A 17,354-nucleotide genomic window follows, 5' to 3' on the forward strand; every position below is an offset into this window, starting at 1 on the left:
TGGTCAGAATCTTCCCCTTCTTCATAAATTGAAGAAAGTCAATTGTAAGTATTCTGACCTCTGAAATGGAGTAAAACCCATTTCTAAGGCAGAAGGAGCCAAACTTGTCGTTATTGGACGAGAAAACGTCGATGTCGTCGACGCCGATGTAACAGGCTTCGAAGGTGCCGAAAACGGCGTCGAAAAAACTGGAAGGGGTCTCAAAGAACTCGAGAGGATCGGGATCCTACTCGAGGGCATCGACGACGGTCTCAGCGTCGTGCCGGAGGCCCTTGAAATCACCGTTGGCTGTGGGTTGACCTTGGTCCTCTCTTTCATCGGCGTCGACGTCGGCGTCGATGATGGCGTTGAGTCGATCGACCGATGCGTCGAGGAACCCTTCGACAATGGCGTCGATGGCGCCGATCCGTGTGTCGAAGGAATCTTCCACGACAGCGTCGAAGGAATCCTCGACGGTGGCGTCGAAGACGGTGCCTTCTTACCCGATGGCTCATGGCGCTCTCGGTTGGAATGTTTCGCCGGGTGCTGCGACTCACGGCGTTTTGATTTTTTGGGTTTTTCACCCGGGGTATCACCCTCAGCTGTCTTCGAGGGGGTCGAGGCCGCGTTCTCGAAGACGCTTAACATTTTCCTTCTGAATTCCTCCCACTCAGCTTGAGAACTGTGTTTGGTGGGACAGGAGACTCTTTCTGGGGACACAGAAGACGACGAGGAATGGGACCTTCGACGTCTCTTTTTTGAGTGTCTAGATCTCGACGAATGGTGGGAGCTGCTTCGAGATCTAGAATGGGAATGTTTTCGACGGCGAGGAGACGAATGCCTCGACTCAGCCGACGAAACTTTCGAGGAGGATTTGGCTGACTTACCTCTCTCGAGCTTCCCCTTTCGCTCCTTCAAGGCTTTCGCCGTCATGGACATGCAGTCCTCACACTCCGAACAATGGTGCTCGGACCCCAAGCACCATAAACAGACTCTGTGTGGATCCGTTATTGACATTTTTTTATCGCAGTCTCGACATTTCTTGAAGCAGGATCGTGGCGTCGTCGGTTCTGATGAAGAAGCCATCGAGAACGATAAGGAATATTCAAGTCGAATTAGATAGTTAACCGGACTGAACTGAGCAACGACGTTCTGAGGCCCCACGAAGCACGGAAAAATGGAACTGAGCAACGGACGCAGCGCATGGCTATTTATGGGCATGGTGACGTCAGCGCCGATACGGTGGCCGTCGAGGGACATCGACTTGGCGGAGGTCGACGCGCAGCGCCCTCTACAGAAAAAATTTCCGAGGCCAGCAAGCTGGAAACGTATTATCAAAGATAAGGAATACGTCGGAGGACACAATCCCTTCGAAGGTGGCAGTGTGGGGGGCGCAGTGCTTGGCATGGGGCAAATACTGCTAGTAGGTGTATTGAGCCACCTCTGAGCTGCCTCAGGGTTGTCACCTATACAAGCGGCTAATACTTGCTTTCCAAGCCATATGATTGGCCAAGACACACTTCCCCAGTGCTAGTAAGACATGCCAGTGACGTGAAAAGAAATGTGATTGCAAGCAAGTGAATGCAAGGCCTTGATGAGCAAATTAGTGAGTCCAATGACGTGGAGGGGGAAAAAACAGAGACACAGTACCAATGTGGCTCAAATACATAATACTTTATTTATTTAACACACATGTTTCCCTCAATTAAGAGGGATCTCAAACCCTGTACAATAGAATTAATCTTAAATTGATAAATCCCTACACAATAGGGAAAACATACTGTATGCCATTTTATTTATTTATTTATTTTGGCATTTGTTAAGCGCACCTTACCCGGAGGCATCTAGGCGCTAGTTACATAAGATTGACGGTTGCCTTAGTTATATTAAAATCACAGTCATCATTGAGGGAAAGGGAGAGAGGGAACAGTAATATTATCTGTGCAGGAATTCCAGTCTACCCTTCACAAATGGTTACCACTTGATGCAGCGGCTGCATTTGTGCCTGTGGGTGCTGCATAGTACATGTTCAATGGAAAAAGAACAGACAATACCAACTGACATTATACACTAATAAGCAGCTCTGAGATACATCTGTAACCAACTTGAATTCTGACTATGTTCCTTTAGTGAATGCCAAACAATAAATACGTCAGCAGCTTGTTAACTTCTCTCTCCCAGAGGGAGGACCCAATACCAGATTGCAGTCAGTTACCTCCTTGTGAGTTGTATAAACAAGTGGGTCGATAGTACCTTGATGGATTCCAGAAGTGGCCTCTACAGAGTCTGGTTGAGAAGGTGGCACAGGGTAGATGCCAGCCAGCAGCAACCGGGGCTAGTGAGCAGAATTTCCTCAGAAGGTGAATTTGCATTTATCTATTGTCCTATCTGTGTGATTTGATGACAGTTGTACTGACATGGAAAGTTCTTGAGGGCTGGTACCCTTTTCGAAGTCGGCTAGGTTACAGATCCCAGGTATTCTATTAATGTTCCAGTCAAGTCGAATAATACAGCTTGGTAGCAGCTCAAAAATGGTATGCTCTGAATTATTTGTAGAATTTGTAGAACTGAAATTTACGGATTCAAATTTGTGAATCTTCCTTTGACTAACAGCATTGTACCACAAACCATGTATCTCAATTTCCTATAAGCCTAATTTCTAATGTTACAATTGTTAGAGTTTCCAGCTGGCAATGCAGATTGTCTGACATTTGACAGGCTACCAGTAGCCTGCTGTCTTGTGTGAAAATCCTATAAAAGTAAAAGTGGCTAACTATTTTTTAATGTATAATTGGAGACTCACGTCGGAAAGATTATCATTTAAACAAAGTGGGTGCGATCAGTGCTGAAGAATAAAAGAGTATATCTACATTGAAGGGCGACTCCATGGAAGTGTATGCTATCATCGATGGGAAAAGAGTGAGACTCCTCAGAGGTTCACAAGGCCAGCAATTTGGAAAGAGTGAGACTTTATTGAAGTGTATGCCATTATTATTGGGGAATGAGTAAGACTTATTGAAGTTTCTCCCACCATTGATTGGGAATGAGTGAGATTTTATTGCAGAATATGCCACCATTGATGGGGAATGAGCGAGACTAAATTGAAGTGTATGCCGTCATTGATGGGGAATGAATAAGTCCCTGTGGAAGCCTATGCCATCAATGAAGGGGAATGAATGAGACTCTGTGGAAGTGTATGCCATAATTAATGTTGAATTAATGAGACCCAGTGAAGATTATGAGGCACTGTGGTGAAATGGGACTCATTTGAAGAGTATGACGCTATTGATGAGGGTCAGGTTAAACCCCATTGCAGTGTACAACTTCAGTGTTTTAGGAATGGGTGCCATAGCAGCCTAACTAGTATTTGGACGTCCTCACTTAGAGACCATGGAAAATACAGAACAGTGAGTATTCCTCTGTGGCAGTGTTCATGTGACATGATGCGCAGCATAACCAAAAGTACTGAGAAACCAGACAGAGGGTAAGTGGAGCTGAAGGAGGAAATCCTGATTGCGACGTTCTGTTTCAAACACAGGGAAAGGAGTGAAGAGTAACAGAAGGTCACCTGTGTGGAAGAGAAGCAGCAGATCCGGGACACAGAGCCTGGCTCTATACAGTAGCAAGGACGAGTATAGCAAAGCCCCTAGAATGTAGGAGAGTGCAAGGCCATAGAAGAAGTACAATGGTTGATACTTTGATCACGTAAAGCTGCGAGAGGACTTCCTGACTGCGAGGTTTCCAGGAGTGAGATGACTAGGAGAATGAAAGACATATATGCGCGGAGCGCAGCACTACCTCTTCACCATATTTGATGAAGAGGTAGTACCAAAACAACAGCCACAGGACAGTGAAAACAGGTCTGAGGCTAAACCTGGTAAAGCAGTTTCATTATCAGCCGGTTAAGTGGCACAGCGAGTAGAGCGCTCGCTTTGACATCTGTGCAGAGCCTGGTAATACAGGTTCGAATCCCGGCGGGGCCAAACTCAGCCTTTCATCCTTCCGAGGTCGATAAAATGAGCACCACACACCGTGGGTAATAATAAGCAGCGCTCAGATAACTGAGGGTTTGTAGCGCTATATAAATGCCAAATTATTATTATTATTATTATGTGATTGAGAGGAGAGCATCTGCTTGCTGGGACTGCTAGAAAAGTTAATGGCGCCCTTTAGGAAAATGATAAAGACACTGCCTGCTGGGTGGAACCAGGAGGGAAAGTTCATGGAGCCATTTAGGAAACTGATAGATGAGAGAAGTTGCTGTCTGGGACCTGCTGAGAAAGTCCCTGAAGCCACTTAGGAAACGGACAAAGTGGACAGAGGCTGCTGCCTGGAACCTGGAGGGAAAGTTCCTAGAGTCCACTGACAAATGGAGAAACTTTACAAGTTGGAACCTGTGCGCAGAGATCCCAAAGCTTGAGGGAAATTGAGTAACCAGAGAAACGAGGGATTCGCTCATTGGCATTTATTGTGTGCGCATTGAAAACATGTTCACTTGAGAGCAAAACAGAGACTAAACAGACGTGGAAATTGGGGAAAAGTAAAGTAAGGTGAGTGGAAAAGAAAATTCCTTAAGTTTTGCAGTAGATTTTCTTAATTCCAAAGGTGAAACAGGTGCCTGTTCCACATGTTTGGGGCAAGAATAGTGAGCCTGTGGAACATGAAAGTAATGTACAGTTCTGAAATCCAATGACAACTGTGCAACAATAGAAACACTGAATGCTGTCACTTGAATAGTACACTCCTAAAGCCATGGACAATCTAGTTGCCTAGAGAAGTTCTGCATGCGGAAACTGGAAGACCACGTTCTTAGAGTCACTGATGGCAAAGAGAAACACTCCATGCAGAAACCTGAAGGCAAAGTTCCTTGACCCATTGATAATGTGATGGGGAGTTTGATACACTGCATGCACAAACTTGTACGCAAAGTTCCTTGAGCCATTGGAAAAATGACTGGAAAGTGGCACACTCCATGCAGGAATGTGTAGGCAAAGTCCATTGAGCCATTGGAACAGCGACTGAAAAGTGACACGCTCCATGCAAGAACTTAAAGGCAATGTTACTAGAGCCATTGAGAAAGTGACACACTCCATGCAGGAACTGTAGGCAAAGTCCCTTGAGCGATTGAGAAAGTGACTGGGAAGTGACACACTGAATGCTGGAATTTGGGGACAAAATCGTTTATCCATTGAGAAAGAGACACACTCCTTGCAGGAACTTGTAGGCAAAGTTCTTTGAGCTATTGAGAACGTGACTGGAAAGTGGCACACTGCATGCAAGAACTTACAGGGAAAGTTCCTTCAGCCATTGAGAAAGATACGGGGAAGTGACACTCAATGATGTAATTTGGATACAAAGTTCCTTCAGCCATTGAGAAAGTGACACACTCCATACAGGAATGTGTAGGCAAAGTAACTCGAGGCACTGAGAATGTGACGGGGAAGTGGCACACTTCATGCGGGAACTTGTAGGCAAAGTCCCTTAAGCGACTGAGAAAGTGACTGGAAAGTGACACACTCCATCCAAGAATTTACAGGCAATGTTTCTTCAGCCATGGAGAAAGTGACTGGGAAGTGACACACTCAATGATGGAATTTTGATACAAAGTTCCTTCAGCCATTGAGAAAGTAACACACTCCACACAGGAACTTGTAGGCAACGTTCCTTGAGCCATTGAAAAGGTGACTGGAAAGTGACACACTCCATGCAAGAACTTAATGGCAAAGTTCCTTGAGCCATTGAGAAAGTGACTGGAAAGTGACACATTCCATGCAAGAACTTAAAGGCAAAGTTCCTTCAGCCATTGAGAAAAGTGACACACTTCATGCAGGAACATTTAGGCAAAGCTCCTTGAGCCATTGCGAAAGTGACTGAAAAGTGACACACTGCATGCAAGAACCTAAAGGCAAAGTTCCTTCAGCATTGTGAACGTGACACACTCCATGCAAGAACCTAAAGGCAAAGTTCCTTGAGCCATTGAGAAAGTGACACACTCCATGCAGGAACCTTTAGGCAAAGTTCCTTGAGCCATTGAGAAAGTCACGGGAAAGTGACACACTGCATGCAAGAACTTAAAGGCAAGATTCCTTCAGCCATTGAGAAAGTGATGCACTCAATGCTGGAATTGGGAGACAACGTTCCTTCAGCCATTGAGAAAGGGACTGGGAAGTGGCACACTCCATGCTGGATTTGAAAATAAAGTTGCTTGAGCCCTTAGAGAAGTGTTTAATTTGAGAAACACTATATGCTGCAACTTAACAAATGTGAGGAACGTGGCATGATTTGCTGCAACTTGAACTACACACATCTGCCACAATGCCAGAAAATAAAGAGAAAGGCAGAACTCTCGAAGTCCGGGAGATAAGGTATAGAGTTCTGCACCACCTGTCCCGCCTCTTTGTACATACAATTGTTGAACCACATCTTTGGTCTAAAGCTTCCATTTTAGGAAATCTCGGGCTATAGAAAATCCTTTTCGCATTCAGGTTAAAATAAAACTGTAGGCAGACAGGCATGAGAAACGAAAGTGACTATCTTGAAGTGTATGCAGCCAGTAATAGAGACATAGTGTGACCACAGTATGAGTCTGCCTTTTCTGCCACCGCAGACCAACTAACTCCTTTAAGGATGTGCAAGCAGAAAGCTTATCTCTCTGAACCGTGGTATACCGATCAGCTTAGAGCTGAGAAGCTACGATGTAGACATGTGGAAAGGAAATGGAGGGATGACTAGTCTGCAGAGACTAAGGCTGATTTTTGCCGCTCGCTTACTGCTTATCATAAGTTAGTTATCGATGCGAAGAAGGCTTTCTTTGCCTCCAAGGTCGAAGGTGCCATAAATCAGCCTAGGGCCCTATTCCAGCTTGTTCAATCGCTTTCCACCCCGTTATGTCTAGCAAACAACCTATGCCATCTCAAGCTCTTTGTTATTCCCTCTCTACCTTTTTTGTGTCTAAGATCTCTTACATTCGTGCTAATATTAATAATGCAACAACTCCTACTTCTGGTGCATATGTAACTACTGAGCCCCCTCCGGCTCCGGGGTCTTGGTCGTCATTTCCTACCTTCTCAGAACCTGACATCCTGGCGGCTATCCAATGTCTGAAATCTGCCTCCCGACTGATGCCATTCCCCTGGCTCTATTGAAAGAAAATTCTAGGGCCATCATCTCGCATATCACGGTAGCGGTTAATGCCTCTTTTGTGGATGGAGTGATTCCCCCCACTCTTAAACATGCTCTTGTGATCCCGCTATTGAAAAAACCTTCGCTAGATCCTGAGGTGTTGGCCAACTATCGCCCCATATCATTACTGCCCTTCCTCATGAAATTGTTGGAAGCCCTGGTCTCTCCTCTCCTGTCCACATTTCTCGAATCCTCTTCTTATTTCGATTCTTTTCAATCTGGTTTTCGGCACAGTTGGGGAACTGCATCTGTCCTTAACTCAGTACTGGACAATCTGGCCTGCTTGGTGGATCAGGGTGGTGTCGGCGCGGTTGTTCTATTAGACCTGTCGGCCGCGTTCGACACAGTAGACCAGCCTACCCTGATCTCCAGGCTGTCTAAAGCGGGGCTGTCTGGTAGGGTACTCGACTGGTACATTTCCTTTTTGGCTGACCGCTCTCAATCGGTCTCCCTCATGCCTTTTCAGTCTAGCCCGGTTCCTCTCTCATGCGGGGTTCCGCAGGGGTCTGTTCTTTCCCCAATCTTGTTCAATCTCTATATTAGCCATCTCTTGTCTCTCATCTTGTCCCGCGGCTTCCGCTACTATTCCTACGCCGACGACACACAAATCCTGGTCGTTTCTGACTTAAATTAGGCCGATACGGCCAGCCGCTTTAGGTGTTGTCTGCAGGAAGTAGGGGAATGGATGACATCCAATTGCTTGAAACTCAATGGCAGTAGGACTGAGGTGATGGTGGTAGGTACCACCTCACCTCTTCTGTACTGGACCAATCATTGCTGGCCCGCCACCCTTGGTCCTCGTCCGGTTCCTGTTCCATCAGTGGATAATTTGGGGGTTACTATTTCTTCCTCTCTTACTATGGACGGTCAGGTCGCGCCAGTATGTAAGAGCAGCCGTCCCCCTTTTAGCACCTACATGACTCCTTTACTGAGGCAGCTGCACTGGCTCCCGGTGGAAAAGCAGATTTTGTTTAACTCCTTGTGTATGGTGCACCTGGCCTTTAACAGTGTGGGACCTGAATAAATCCAGGATAAATTCCGCAATTATACTCTAACTAGGTGCCTCCGCTCCCAATCTGCATTTCCTGTTGTAGTTCCCCGTTTCCAATTGATGCGCACCAGTGGACGTGCCTTTTCAGTTGCTGCCGCTAAGGCATGGAATGCCCTTCATCTGCCGCTGTGCAAGACCAGTGACCACCTCGCCTTTCGTCGCCTGCTAAAGACATTTGTGTTTTAAAATCAGTTGTTAGGCTTTTCTGTTCACTTTTATAGCGCCAGGGTGCCTTTGGGCGTTTGTGCGCTCTATAAATTCCATAACATAACAGTAATGATTGTCACGCCATTGACGTTTAGGAAGGCAGTGGTGAGGAATGAATAAGAGTCTGTTCAAGTGCACGAAGGAGAGAACATCTCTTGAGTTTTATGAAGTTACTGGTGTGGAAACAGAGAGATTCCACTGAAGTGTACTGAGCCATAAATGGAGAAGGATTTAGTTCACTGAAGTGCATGCAGCCTTTGATGAGGAGTGAGTTGGTTCTATTGAAGAACATGTGGCCATCGATGGAGTGTGTGTTGGCTCCATTGAACTGAATGAGGCTATCAAGGGGGATGAGTTGGTGACAGTGAAGACAATGCAACCACTGATGAAGAATGAGTTAATTCCAATAAACTGCATGCAACCACCAGTGCAGAATGAGTAGATTCCATTGAAGTGCATATGGCCATTGACAGGGAATGAGTGGATTCCATTGAAGTGCCCGAGGCCATCGATTGAGGATGAGTTGAGGCGTTCCACAGGGAATGAGGTGATAGCATTGAAGTGCATGCAAACGTCAATGGGAATTGACACGATTCCACTGAAGTGCATTACACCATCAATGCAAATGAGTTGTTGCTATAGAAGGGTTTACAGCTATTAATGGAGCATTTGTTTATTGCATTGTAGTGCATCCAACCATCAATGGATGAGTTGATACCATTGAAGTGCATGAGGCCATCGATGGAGAATGAGTTTAGTCCATTGAAGTGCATGAGGCTATTGATGGAAAATGTGTTAATTCCACTAAAGTCCATGCAACATCAATGTAAATGAGTTGATTTCATTGAAGTGCATGAGGCCATCAATGGATAACTAGTTGACTACATTGAAGTGAAAAAGGCTTTCTATTGGTAATGTGTTCATTCCACTGAGTTGAATGAGACCATTGATGGAGAATATGCTGAGCCCATTTAAATGCACAAAGCTATCAATGGGGATTTTTTAAAATTCCATTGAAGTCCATGCAACATTGATGTAAAATGTGTGGATTCCACTGCAATGCATGAGGCTACCTATGAAGAACGAGTTGATTACACTGAAGTGCACGAGGCCATTGATGTAGAATGAGCCGAGTCCATTGAAGTGCACGAGGCCATTGATGTAGAATGAGCCGAGTCCATTGAAGTGCACGAGGCCATTGATGTAGAATGAGCCGAGTCCATTGAAGTGCACGAGGCCATTGATGTAGAATGAGCCGAGTCCATTGAAGTGCACGAGGCCATTGATGTAGAATGAGCCGAGTCCATTGACGTGCACAAGGCCATTGATGTAGAATGATCCGAGTCCATTGAAGTGCATGAGGCTATTGATGTAGAATGATCCGAGTCCTTTGAAGTGCATGAGGCTATTGATGGAGAATTAGTTGGTTCCATTCAAATGCATGTAACTACTGATACATAATGAGATGATTACATTGGCGTGAATGAAGGCACCTATTGAGAATTAATTGATTCCACTGAAGTGCATGAGGCCATTGATGTAGAATGAGTTGAGTGCACTGAAGTGCATGAGGCCATTGATGTAGAATGAGTTAAGTGCACTGAAGTGCATGAGGTCATTGATGTAGAATTAGTTGAGTGCATTGAAGTGCATAAAGACACCTATTGCGAGATAGTTGATTTCAATGAAGTGCATGAGGCCATTGATGTAGGATGAATTTAGTGCATTGAAGTGCATGAGGCTATCAGAGAATGAGCTGTTCCATTGAGGTGCATGAGGGTACCTCTTGCAAATTAGTTGATTTCATTGAAGTGCACAAGGCCATTGATGTAGAATGAGATTGGGCTATTGAAGTGTACAAGGCTATTGTGGGGAAGGAGTTGGTTCCATTCAAATGCATGTAACTACTGATGCATAATGAGATGATTACATTGACGTGAATGAAGGTAGCTATGGAGAATTAGTTGATTCTACTGAAGTGCATGAGGCCACTGATATAGAATGAGTTGAGTGCATTGAAGTGCATAAGGACACCTATTGAGAATTAGTTGATTTCACTGAAGTGCATGAGGCCATTGATGTAGAATGAGTTGAGTGCATTAAAGTGCATAAGGATACCTATTGCGAGTTAGTTGATTTCACTGAAGTGCATGAGGCCATTGATGTAGGATGAGTTGAGTGCATTGAAGTGCATGAGGCTATCAGAGAATGAGCTGTTCCATTGAAGTGCATGAGGGTACCTCTTGCAAATTCGTTGATTTCATTGAAGTGCATGAGGCCATTGATGTAGAATGAGATTGGGCCATTGAAGTGCACAAGGCTATTGTGGGGAAGGAGTTGGGTGCATTGAAGTGCATGAGGCTATCAATGGGGAATACGTTGGATCCATTGGAGTGCATGAGGCTATCTATTGAGAATTAGTTGATTTAATTAAAGTGCAAGAGGCCATGGATATTGAATGCATTGTATAGATTGCAGTGCATGAGGTCGTAGACAGAGGATATGCTGAGTGCAAGAGGCCATTGATGTAGAATGAGTTGGGGGCATTAACGTGCCTGAGGCTATTGATGGGGAATGAGTTGGTCCTCGTCTCGGGAGGATAGCGCAGGGGCAACGTTCTTGCCTTGGAAGCAAGACGACATGGAGCAACACAGGTTCGATCCCATGGTCCGTGCTTCGAAACCTCAGAGTATTACGCGCGTTATAAATAACCAATTACAAAAATTACAATTGAAGTGCATGAGGCTACCTATTGAGACTTAGTTGATTTAATTGAAGTGCAAGAGGCAATTGATGTAGAATGAGTTGGGTGCATTGAAGTGCTTGAGGCTATCGATAGAGAATGAGTTAGGTGCATTGACGTGCAATAGGCAATTGTTGAAGAATGAGTTGGTCCATTGAAGTGCATGACGCTACCTATTGCGAATTAGTTTATTTCACTGAAGTGCAAGAGGCCCTTGATGTAGAATGAGTTGGGTGCATTGAAGTGCTTGAGGCTATCGATAGAGAATGAGTTAGGTGCATTGAAGTGCAATAGGCAATTGTTGGAGAATGAGTTGGTCAATTGAAGTGCATGACGCTACCTATTGCGAATTAGTTTATTTCACTGAAGTGCAAGAGGCCCTTGATGTAGAATGAGTTGGGTGCATTGAAGTGCATGAGGCTATCGATGGAGAATGAGTTGGGTGCGTTGAAGTGCATGAGGCTATCGATGTAGAATGAGTTGGGTGCATTGAAGTGCATGAGGCTATCGATGGAGAATGAGTTGGGTGCGTTGAAGTGCATGAGGCTATCGATGGAGAATGAGTTGGGTGCGTTGAAGTGCAAGAGGCCATTGATGTGGAATGAGTTGGGTGCATTGACGTGCATGAGGCTATCGATGGCGAATGAGTTTGGGGCATTGATTTGCATGAGGCTATCGATGGAGAATAAGTTGGGTGCATTGACGTGCATGAGGCTATCGATGGAGCATGAGTTGGGTGCATTGACGTGCAAGAGGCTATCGATGTAGAATGAGTTGGGTGCATTGAAGTGCATGAGGCTATCGATGGAGAATGAGTTGGGTGCATTGAAGTGCATGAGGCTATCGATGGAGAATGAGATGGGTGCATTGATGTGCAGGCTACTGCTGGGGAATGAGTTGGCCCATTGAAGTTCATGTAGGAAGGGATCAGGAATGATTGGGGGCCTGTTACAGTATATGAAGCCGTGATATAGGAGATAAGGCATGCTATAAACACACAGAGTCTTTACAGATTCATTGTCGTGAAGAGACTGGGGCAACGTGTCAGGACTAAAGGTCTTAGCTGGTCCCTCTGATTACAGGACCTTTTTGCGGGAAGCTGAACGCAGCATGGCAGCGCCTTTTCCTGAAGAACAAGCAAGGATTCCAGGAAACTCCTATTCTGTCCAGACATCCCACGAGTGGCTTTCCAGGACAAGGCGTGGGTGCAAGAGGTGGGGGAGTGGCATCCACCTGTCCCACGTGCAGACTCTCAGTCCCTGGGCATGAACTCGCGTGGGCCTCACAGCGCTGTCTGCATCTCGGTCTGGAACATGCTTCCGAACATGGCCTGGGGAAGACAGAGAAGGCATGTCAGCAGCTTTAACACAGGCACCTTTTCCACATATCGGCCCACAAGGCACTGCGCATTCTTCTGTGTGCAAAGCAGTGCATTGGAAAAGGAGACACATATCGCAGGATTTTTTATTTATTTTATTTTTTTCAATTATTTTATAAACAACACTCCAAACATTACAAACAATGAGGACTTCTGTGTTTAAGCTTTGCCACATTACATTACAAAGTACGCATTTCGGTCCTCCCCCCTCCCACCTCTTTAACTCGAGCCCCTGCTTCCATGTCATCATCCTGCTTATCTTCAGGCGTGTTTACTGCCATTACCTCTTCCGTATCATTATCACTATGATCAGCTTGGGAGGGTCACACCATCGAGGCCACCAATTGTCTCCATGCTATTAGGGGTCCCACCTCCTCTCCCCCCTTGCTGACTGCCTCATACCAGGCAGCTGTTTCTGCCTCTACCCACTTCTTGAGGTCCACCCACCACATCTCAATTCTAGGCCGTTGGCTGCTTTCCAGCACATTGCAATCCTCCGTTTGGCCAGGATATAGGCCAAGACACATATCGCAGGATACTGTGAGTGCACTCTACATGGGGCAGGAGGTCATGCCCATTCCCCGCTGAGCAGCGGAAGAGGGCACAGACGCTCCGCAAGTTTCAAGATAAGAAAAGATGGCTGCACACACAGACAGTTAAATTCATGAAAATGCAAGCGTGCACTTTCACCCATGTGCAGCAGGTGGCAGTGGAGTGCTGTGGCTGGAAAGTGGAATGCAGGGCCTGAGCAAATGTCTTTCTGCGCCCTGGCTTCACTGGAAGCGGAGGCAGCGTGCGCTGGCTCTGGCTCTGGCTGGGGGCTAGCTAGGACAGGGCAATGTATGGCCTATTGGTATGCAGGAGGGTGATTAGCAGAGATGTTAGGCAAGCTACAGAAGTACTAAACTGTTTTGTCAGCGGATTCCCCACGAACACTAGCAAACCAATCTCAGGACCACTGGGCCTGCATCCAGGACCTGCATGTTTAAAGCAATCTTGTGAGGACAGGACTGCGGGGCTCTCAGGATCCAGGAACAGAGGCGTTGCTAGGGGATGGCGGGGCAGAGGGGGCTATCGCCCTGGGTCTATTGTTTGTAGCCCTGTATAGAAGCTCAGGGCCTACAACCAAAAGGCTAGCTAGCCCCGAGTCCTGACAGTCCTGACATTAGCGTAACCCCAGATCTTTTCCAGACCTAGCAATACCCCTGTCCATGAACCCAGTGGTAAGAAGGAGCCCCCCCTCCCCTAAGCTACGGTTCATAGCTGTTGAACAATAGAGAGAGGGAGAGAGGTACTTTTGAAAGATCGGAAATTGCCTGGGCTACTAAAAACAAACCTCTGGTCAATGGAACATCCTGCCTGCTGGCACCTGCTGCTAGTTAGCACCCTCGCTAGCTAGCCTCAGCTGCAAGCCACACTGCTGCTAGCAGGCACTACTAAATGGTGCGGTCTACTAGAAGGCAGGCTCTGCAGTACCACCCTGCTAGCTAGAGCTAGGAGCTGGTGTCCCTTATTACGTGTCCACCTGCAATATGACCCCCATGCTGCTCGCTGGCCCTCCACTCACTTTGTGTGTCTAATGTAAGTGCAGACATGCACTGTCACTCTCTGGTCCTGATACAGCGGAAGTCCAGAAGAGCCAGGTCAACCCTTGCTCTGTTGTTGTCAATGTTCTGTTTTCAGTACCATGAACTAAGTCTCTCCACTTAACCACGGAGAAGCCACAGGTGGTGGAGCTAAAAAACAGAATCATTTACCAAAGCGCTTAGACGTTCCTCCTCACCCACTGGACAATCCCAGAAAGAGAGCCAATGAGAGGCACTTTGTAATTCAATAGACCATAGTGCACCCACAGTTGTTAAGGCTACGTTTATGAATGTTGCGCACAGTAGCTGCTGCCGACCACTCTTAGACTTCAGGACCTGGAACTCTACACTGGGAGAAGATTCATAGAGTTCAAACAGAGAACTGGGCAGGGGTAGTCAGTCCATTTGCTGCACTTTAGTTGAAAGTCTACATGAGGAGTGTGGATAAACCTCAATTTCAAGGATCGAATGCAACAAAAACAAGGCCTAACCTTAGCTATTTCAAAGTCTCCTGTACTATACAGGTAATGTTGAAAAGGTACACAAAAGATCAACTAGTAACCTAGTTCTCCGTACCTATGGACATATTCCACCAAGGAAGAATAATATGCTATCACACAAGGGTGGAGAGTATACATATTATTTGACGAGTACATATTTCGAAGCTCCTCCTATCCCTCAGGAAGGAATGACTTGTCCTGTATCTCTGCGATCCATAGTCACCGGCAGTGTGCCGCTTATCTAATAGGGATAGCCAGGACTAAACTTAACTAAATGTTACAATTACTCAAAACCAAAGAGTCAACGAGACTACTACGGATTAAAGTAAATGATTGATCCAGGGCAGTCAGGCTGGGATTTTCATCAATTTATTAGACCCATGCCTGAGTATGTACTAATCAACCTAATATTCCATCTCCTAAAAGAAGCCCCCCTCCCCCAGAAGGCCCAAAATCTGGAAGGGAAGTAAATAAAACAATCAAGACTTTCTACATCTGTCCCCAATTATTCAAAAGGAGATTGATATTGGTGGTTCGACCGGTTTCAGTGACTGACAATTACTTATGTCACTTTCTTCAGGAGCTGGGCAAACATTCAATCGTCATATTCAGGAGCATCTCGACAACTGGTTAGTAGTTGAACTCGTCCAGAAGTAGCCCATTGAAATATTTACCAGACCAGTAAAGGAGGATTAGCTTTCTGTTTCTCTTTTGTCTTCGATTTTATTATGGTTCATCGGGAGCCAGGTTCCTTCGGGAGGGACAGGAGAAGCTTAGAAATAGGCACGAGCCAAATAATATGCATATTGTTCACATATGTGTGAAGAGGATCAGACACAGCACTGAATAGGCAGTGGACAGACATGGAAAGTCCCGGAGTTAGCAGAGAGAGAACAGAACCAGTCTCAGCAGAAGCAAAACCCCTTTTTGACAGGCGTTAGGGAGGAAGGAGACTGGTTGAGTCCCTCTACGGAGTACTTATAATAAACAGACCTTTTTTAAATTGTATTATTTAGAGTGGGAGAAGAGCATTAAAAATGAAATCTATTAATGGGCATTACGTTGTCTCCTCTCTTTCCTGTTTTTTTGGGCAGAAAGGTCCCTGGATGAACTCTCTTAATCAGGACTATACCGACATATAAAGACACTTTCATAGTTATCTGAAAAGACTAGAAGGAAGAATCCCTTACAGAAGGGCAACATGGAGGGACTCACCTCTTCCAAATTCTGAAATTCCCCACTGCTTTCCTCCAGTGAGTCGCTTATGTAGAAGTCAGTGTCAACTGCTTCCTAAATGGAGAAAGAGAAGAAGGGTTTAGAAGATTATGTCATGTAAGAGTGCAACATTGCCTTATCAATAGTTTAATAATGCAAAACCCAAATGTAACTATTAGCATTAGAAGTGATGGTGTGACATTTGAGGTGATCTGTAAGGTTTTATGATTGCATGTTTTATAATTCACTGTGTTTTATATGTAAACCTTTTGATAAATGGTTGTCTTAAATTGAAAAAAGTTGATTAAATTCAACTAAATTCATTAAAAAAAAAAAAAGAGTGCAACTTAAGTGCAGGCTGATCCTGTGCAAAAGAACACTTTCCAGGTTGTGACAGGAAGTCCCTCCTCAGACCCCGGAAGTTCTGCCTAGTAATAATGTCAGCTTTTAGCTGAGCTCTGGGGCGCCTTCTGAGTGCTGAAGAACGAAAGACCATGGGCTGGTGGGTCGGGATCTCAAGCGGTGCTTTAAATGGGCCAACAGTGCCTGCACTTGTTTTTTGTGGCCGTGAGGGCCGGGACTTCTTCAAGCTTGAGAGGAGTACCGTTACTCAATAACGCTGCCAAAAGTCCCACACACATCAACTGTCCAAAGCCTTCCCAGCTCTGTGTTCACACTTTGCCCTGTGAAACGCCAAAGCGAAGGAAAGTACAACTTTCCTCGCTCTGCTTTGTGTTAACAAAGCATTACACGAAGGGCACTCCGACGTCGTTAGCTGGGGCAGAGGGGTATCTAGGGAAGGACTATTGACGTTTAAGAGGGTGGATGGTGGGTGAAAATAAATGGGATGGGGTGTATAATGCTGCATGTTGTATAACATAACGACTCTGGCCGATGGCATTACACGGTGTTGCATTTTCTTTCACTGGGAAAACAGTTTTAAAAACTCACACACTTGTAGGCTTTTAACATGATCTCCTAGTCAGGATGGATAACATAAAGATGTAACCCTATTTTTGCTGCATGACTTGTTTGTAAAACGATTTATATAATACCAGGTTACTGTTTTACCTCATTTCTGTATTTTTTAAATACATTTCTATAAACTATTAGTTTATCTTTTCAAGCCCGACCCTTAAGAAATAGTTATATACACTATGGATGGGAAGATACGTGCTTGAATCACCGTGTGGGCCCAAATCCTGCTTTCACAACATAAGCTAAGTGTGTGCGATTTTGGGCAAATCAATTAATCTCAGTGGGAGTCCTGATAAAAAAAATCCTAACAATTAGGCAGATGTAGGTGGTCACTTTCCCATCTTCCGGGTCTTCTCATGGTTTTGACTGGCTCGGGTGGAGTTCCAGAACAAACAGTGCGTTCCAACCACCCATCCGCTCCACCTTTCTGAAAGAAGTGCATATGCGCCATCATCTAATCTGATGATGGCGGATATGCGTTCGATTCCCATGGAATCCGCCAGCTTTTAGCAACTGGTAAAAGCTGGCGGAAGTC

The 17,354-nt window shown here is 45.5% G+C and overlaps 1 protein-coding gene across 1 annotated transcript in view; it reads right to left on the reverse strand.

Annotated features, from left to right (window-relative positions):
* Window positions 1-1,672: 1,672 nt before the first annotated feature.
* Window positions 1,673-17,354, reverse strand: part of SLC26A9 (solute carrier family 26 member 9) — a 501,176-nt gene continuing 485,494 nt past the window's right edge. Inside the window, exons 19-20 of the mRNA XM_069633170.1 lie at window positions 15,842-15,916; window positions 1,673-12,492 (exon numbers count right to left, since the gene is read on the reverse strand). Coding sequence (XP_069489271.1) covers window positions 12,445-12,492; window positions 15,842-15,916 — 123 coding nt within the window. The 3' untranslated portion in view covers window positions 1,673-12,444. The remainder of the gene's footprint in view (window positions 12,493-15,841; window positions 15,917-17,354) is intronic.

The sequence above is a fragment of the Ambystoma mexicanum genome, chromosome 13 (genome assembly GCF_040938575.1).
Source record: "Ambystoma mexicanum isolate Mex_15411 chromosome 13, UKY_AmexF1_1, whole genome shotgun sequence".
NCBI classification, from domain to species: Eukaryota; Metazoa; Chordata; class Amphibia; order Caudata; family Ambystomatidae; genus Ambystoma; species Ambystoma mexicanum.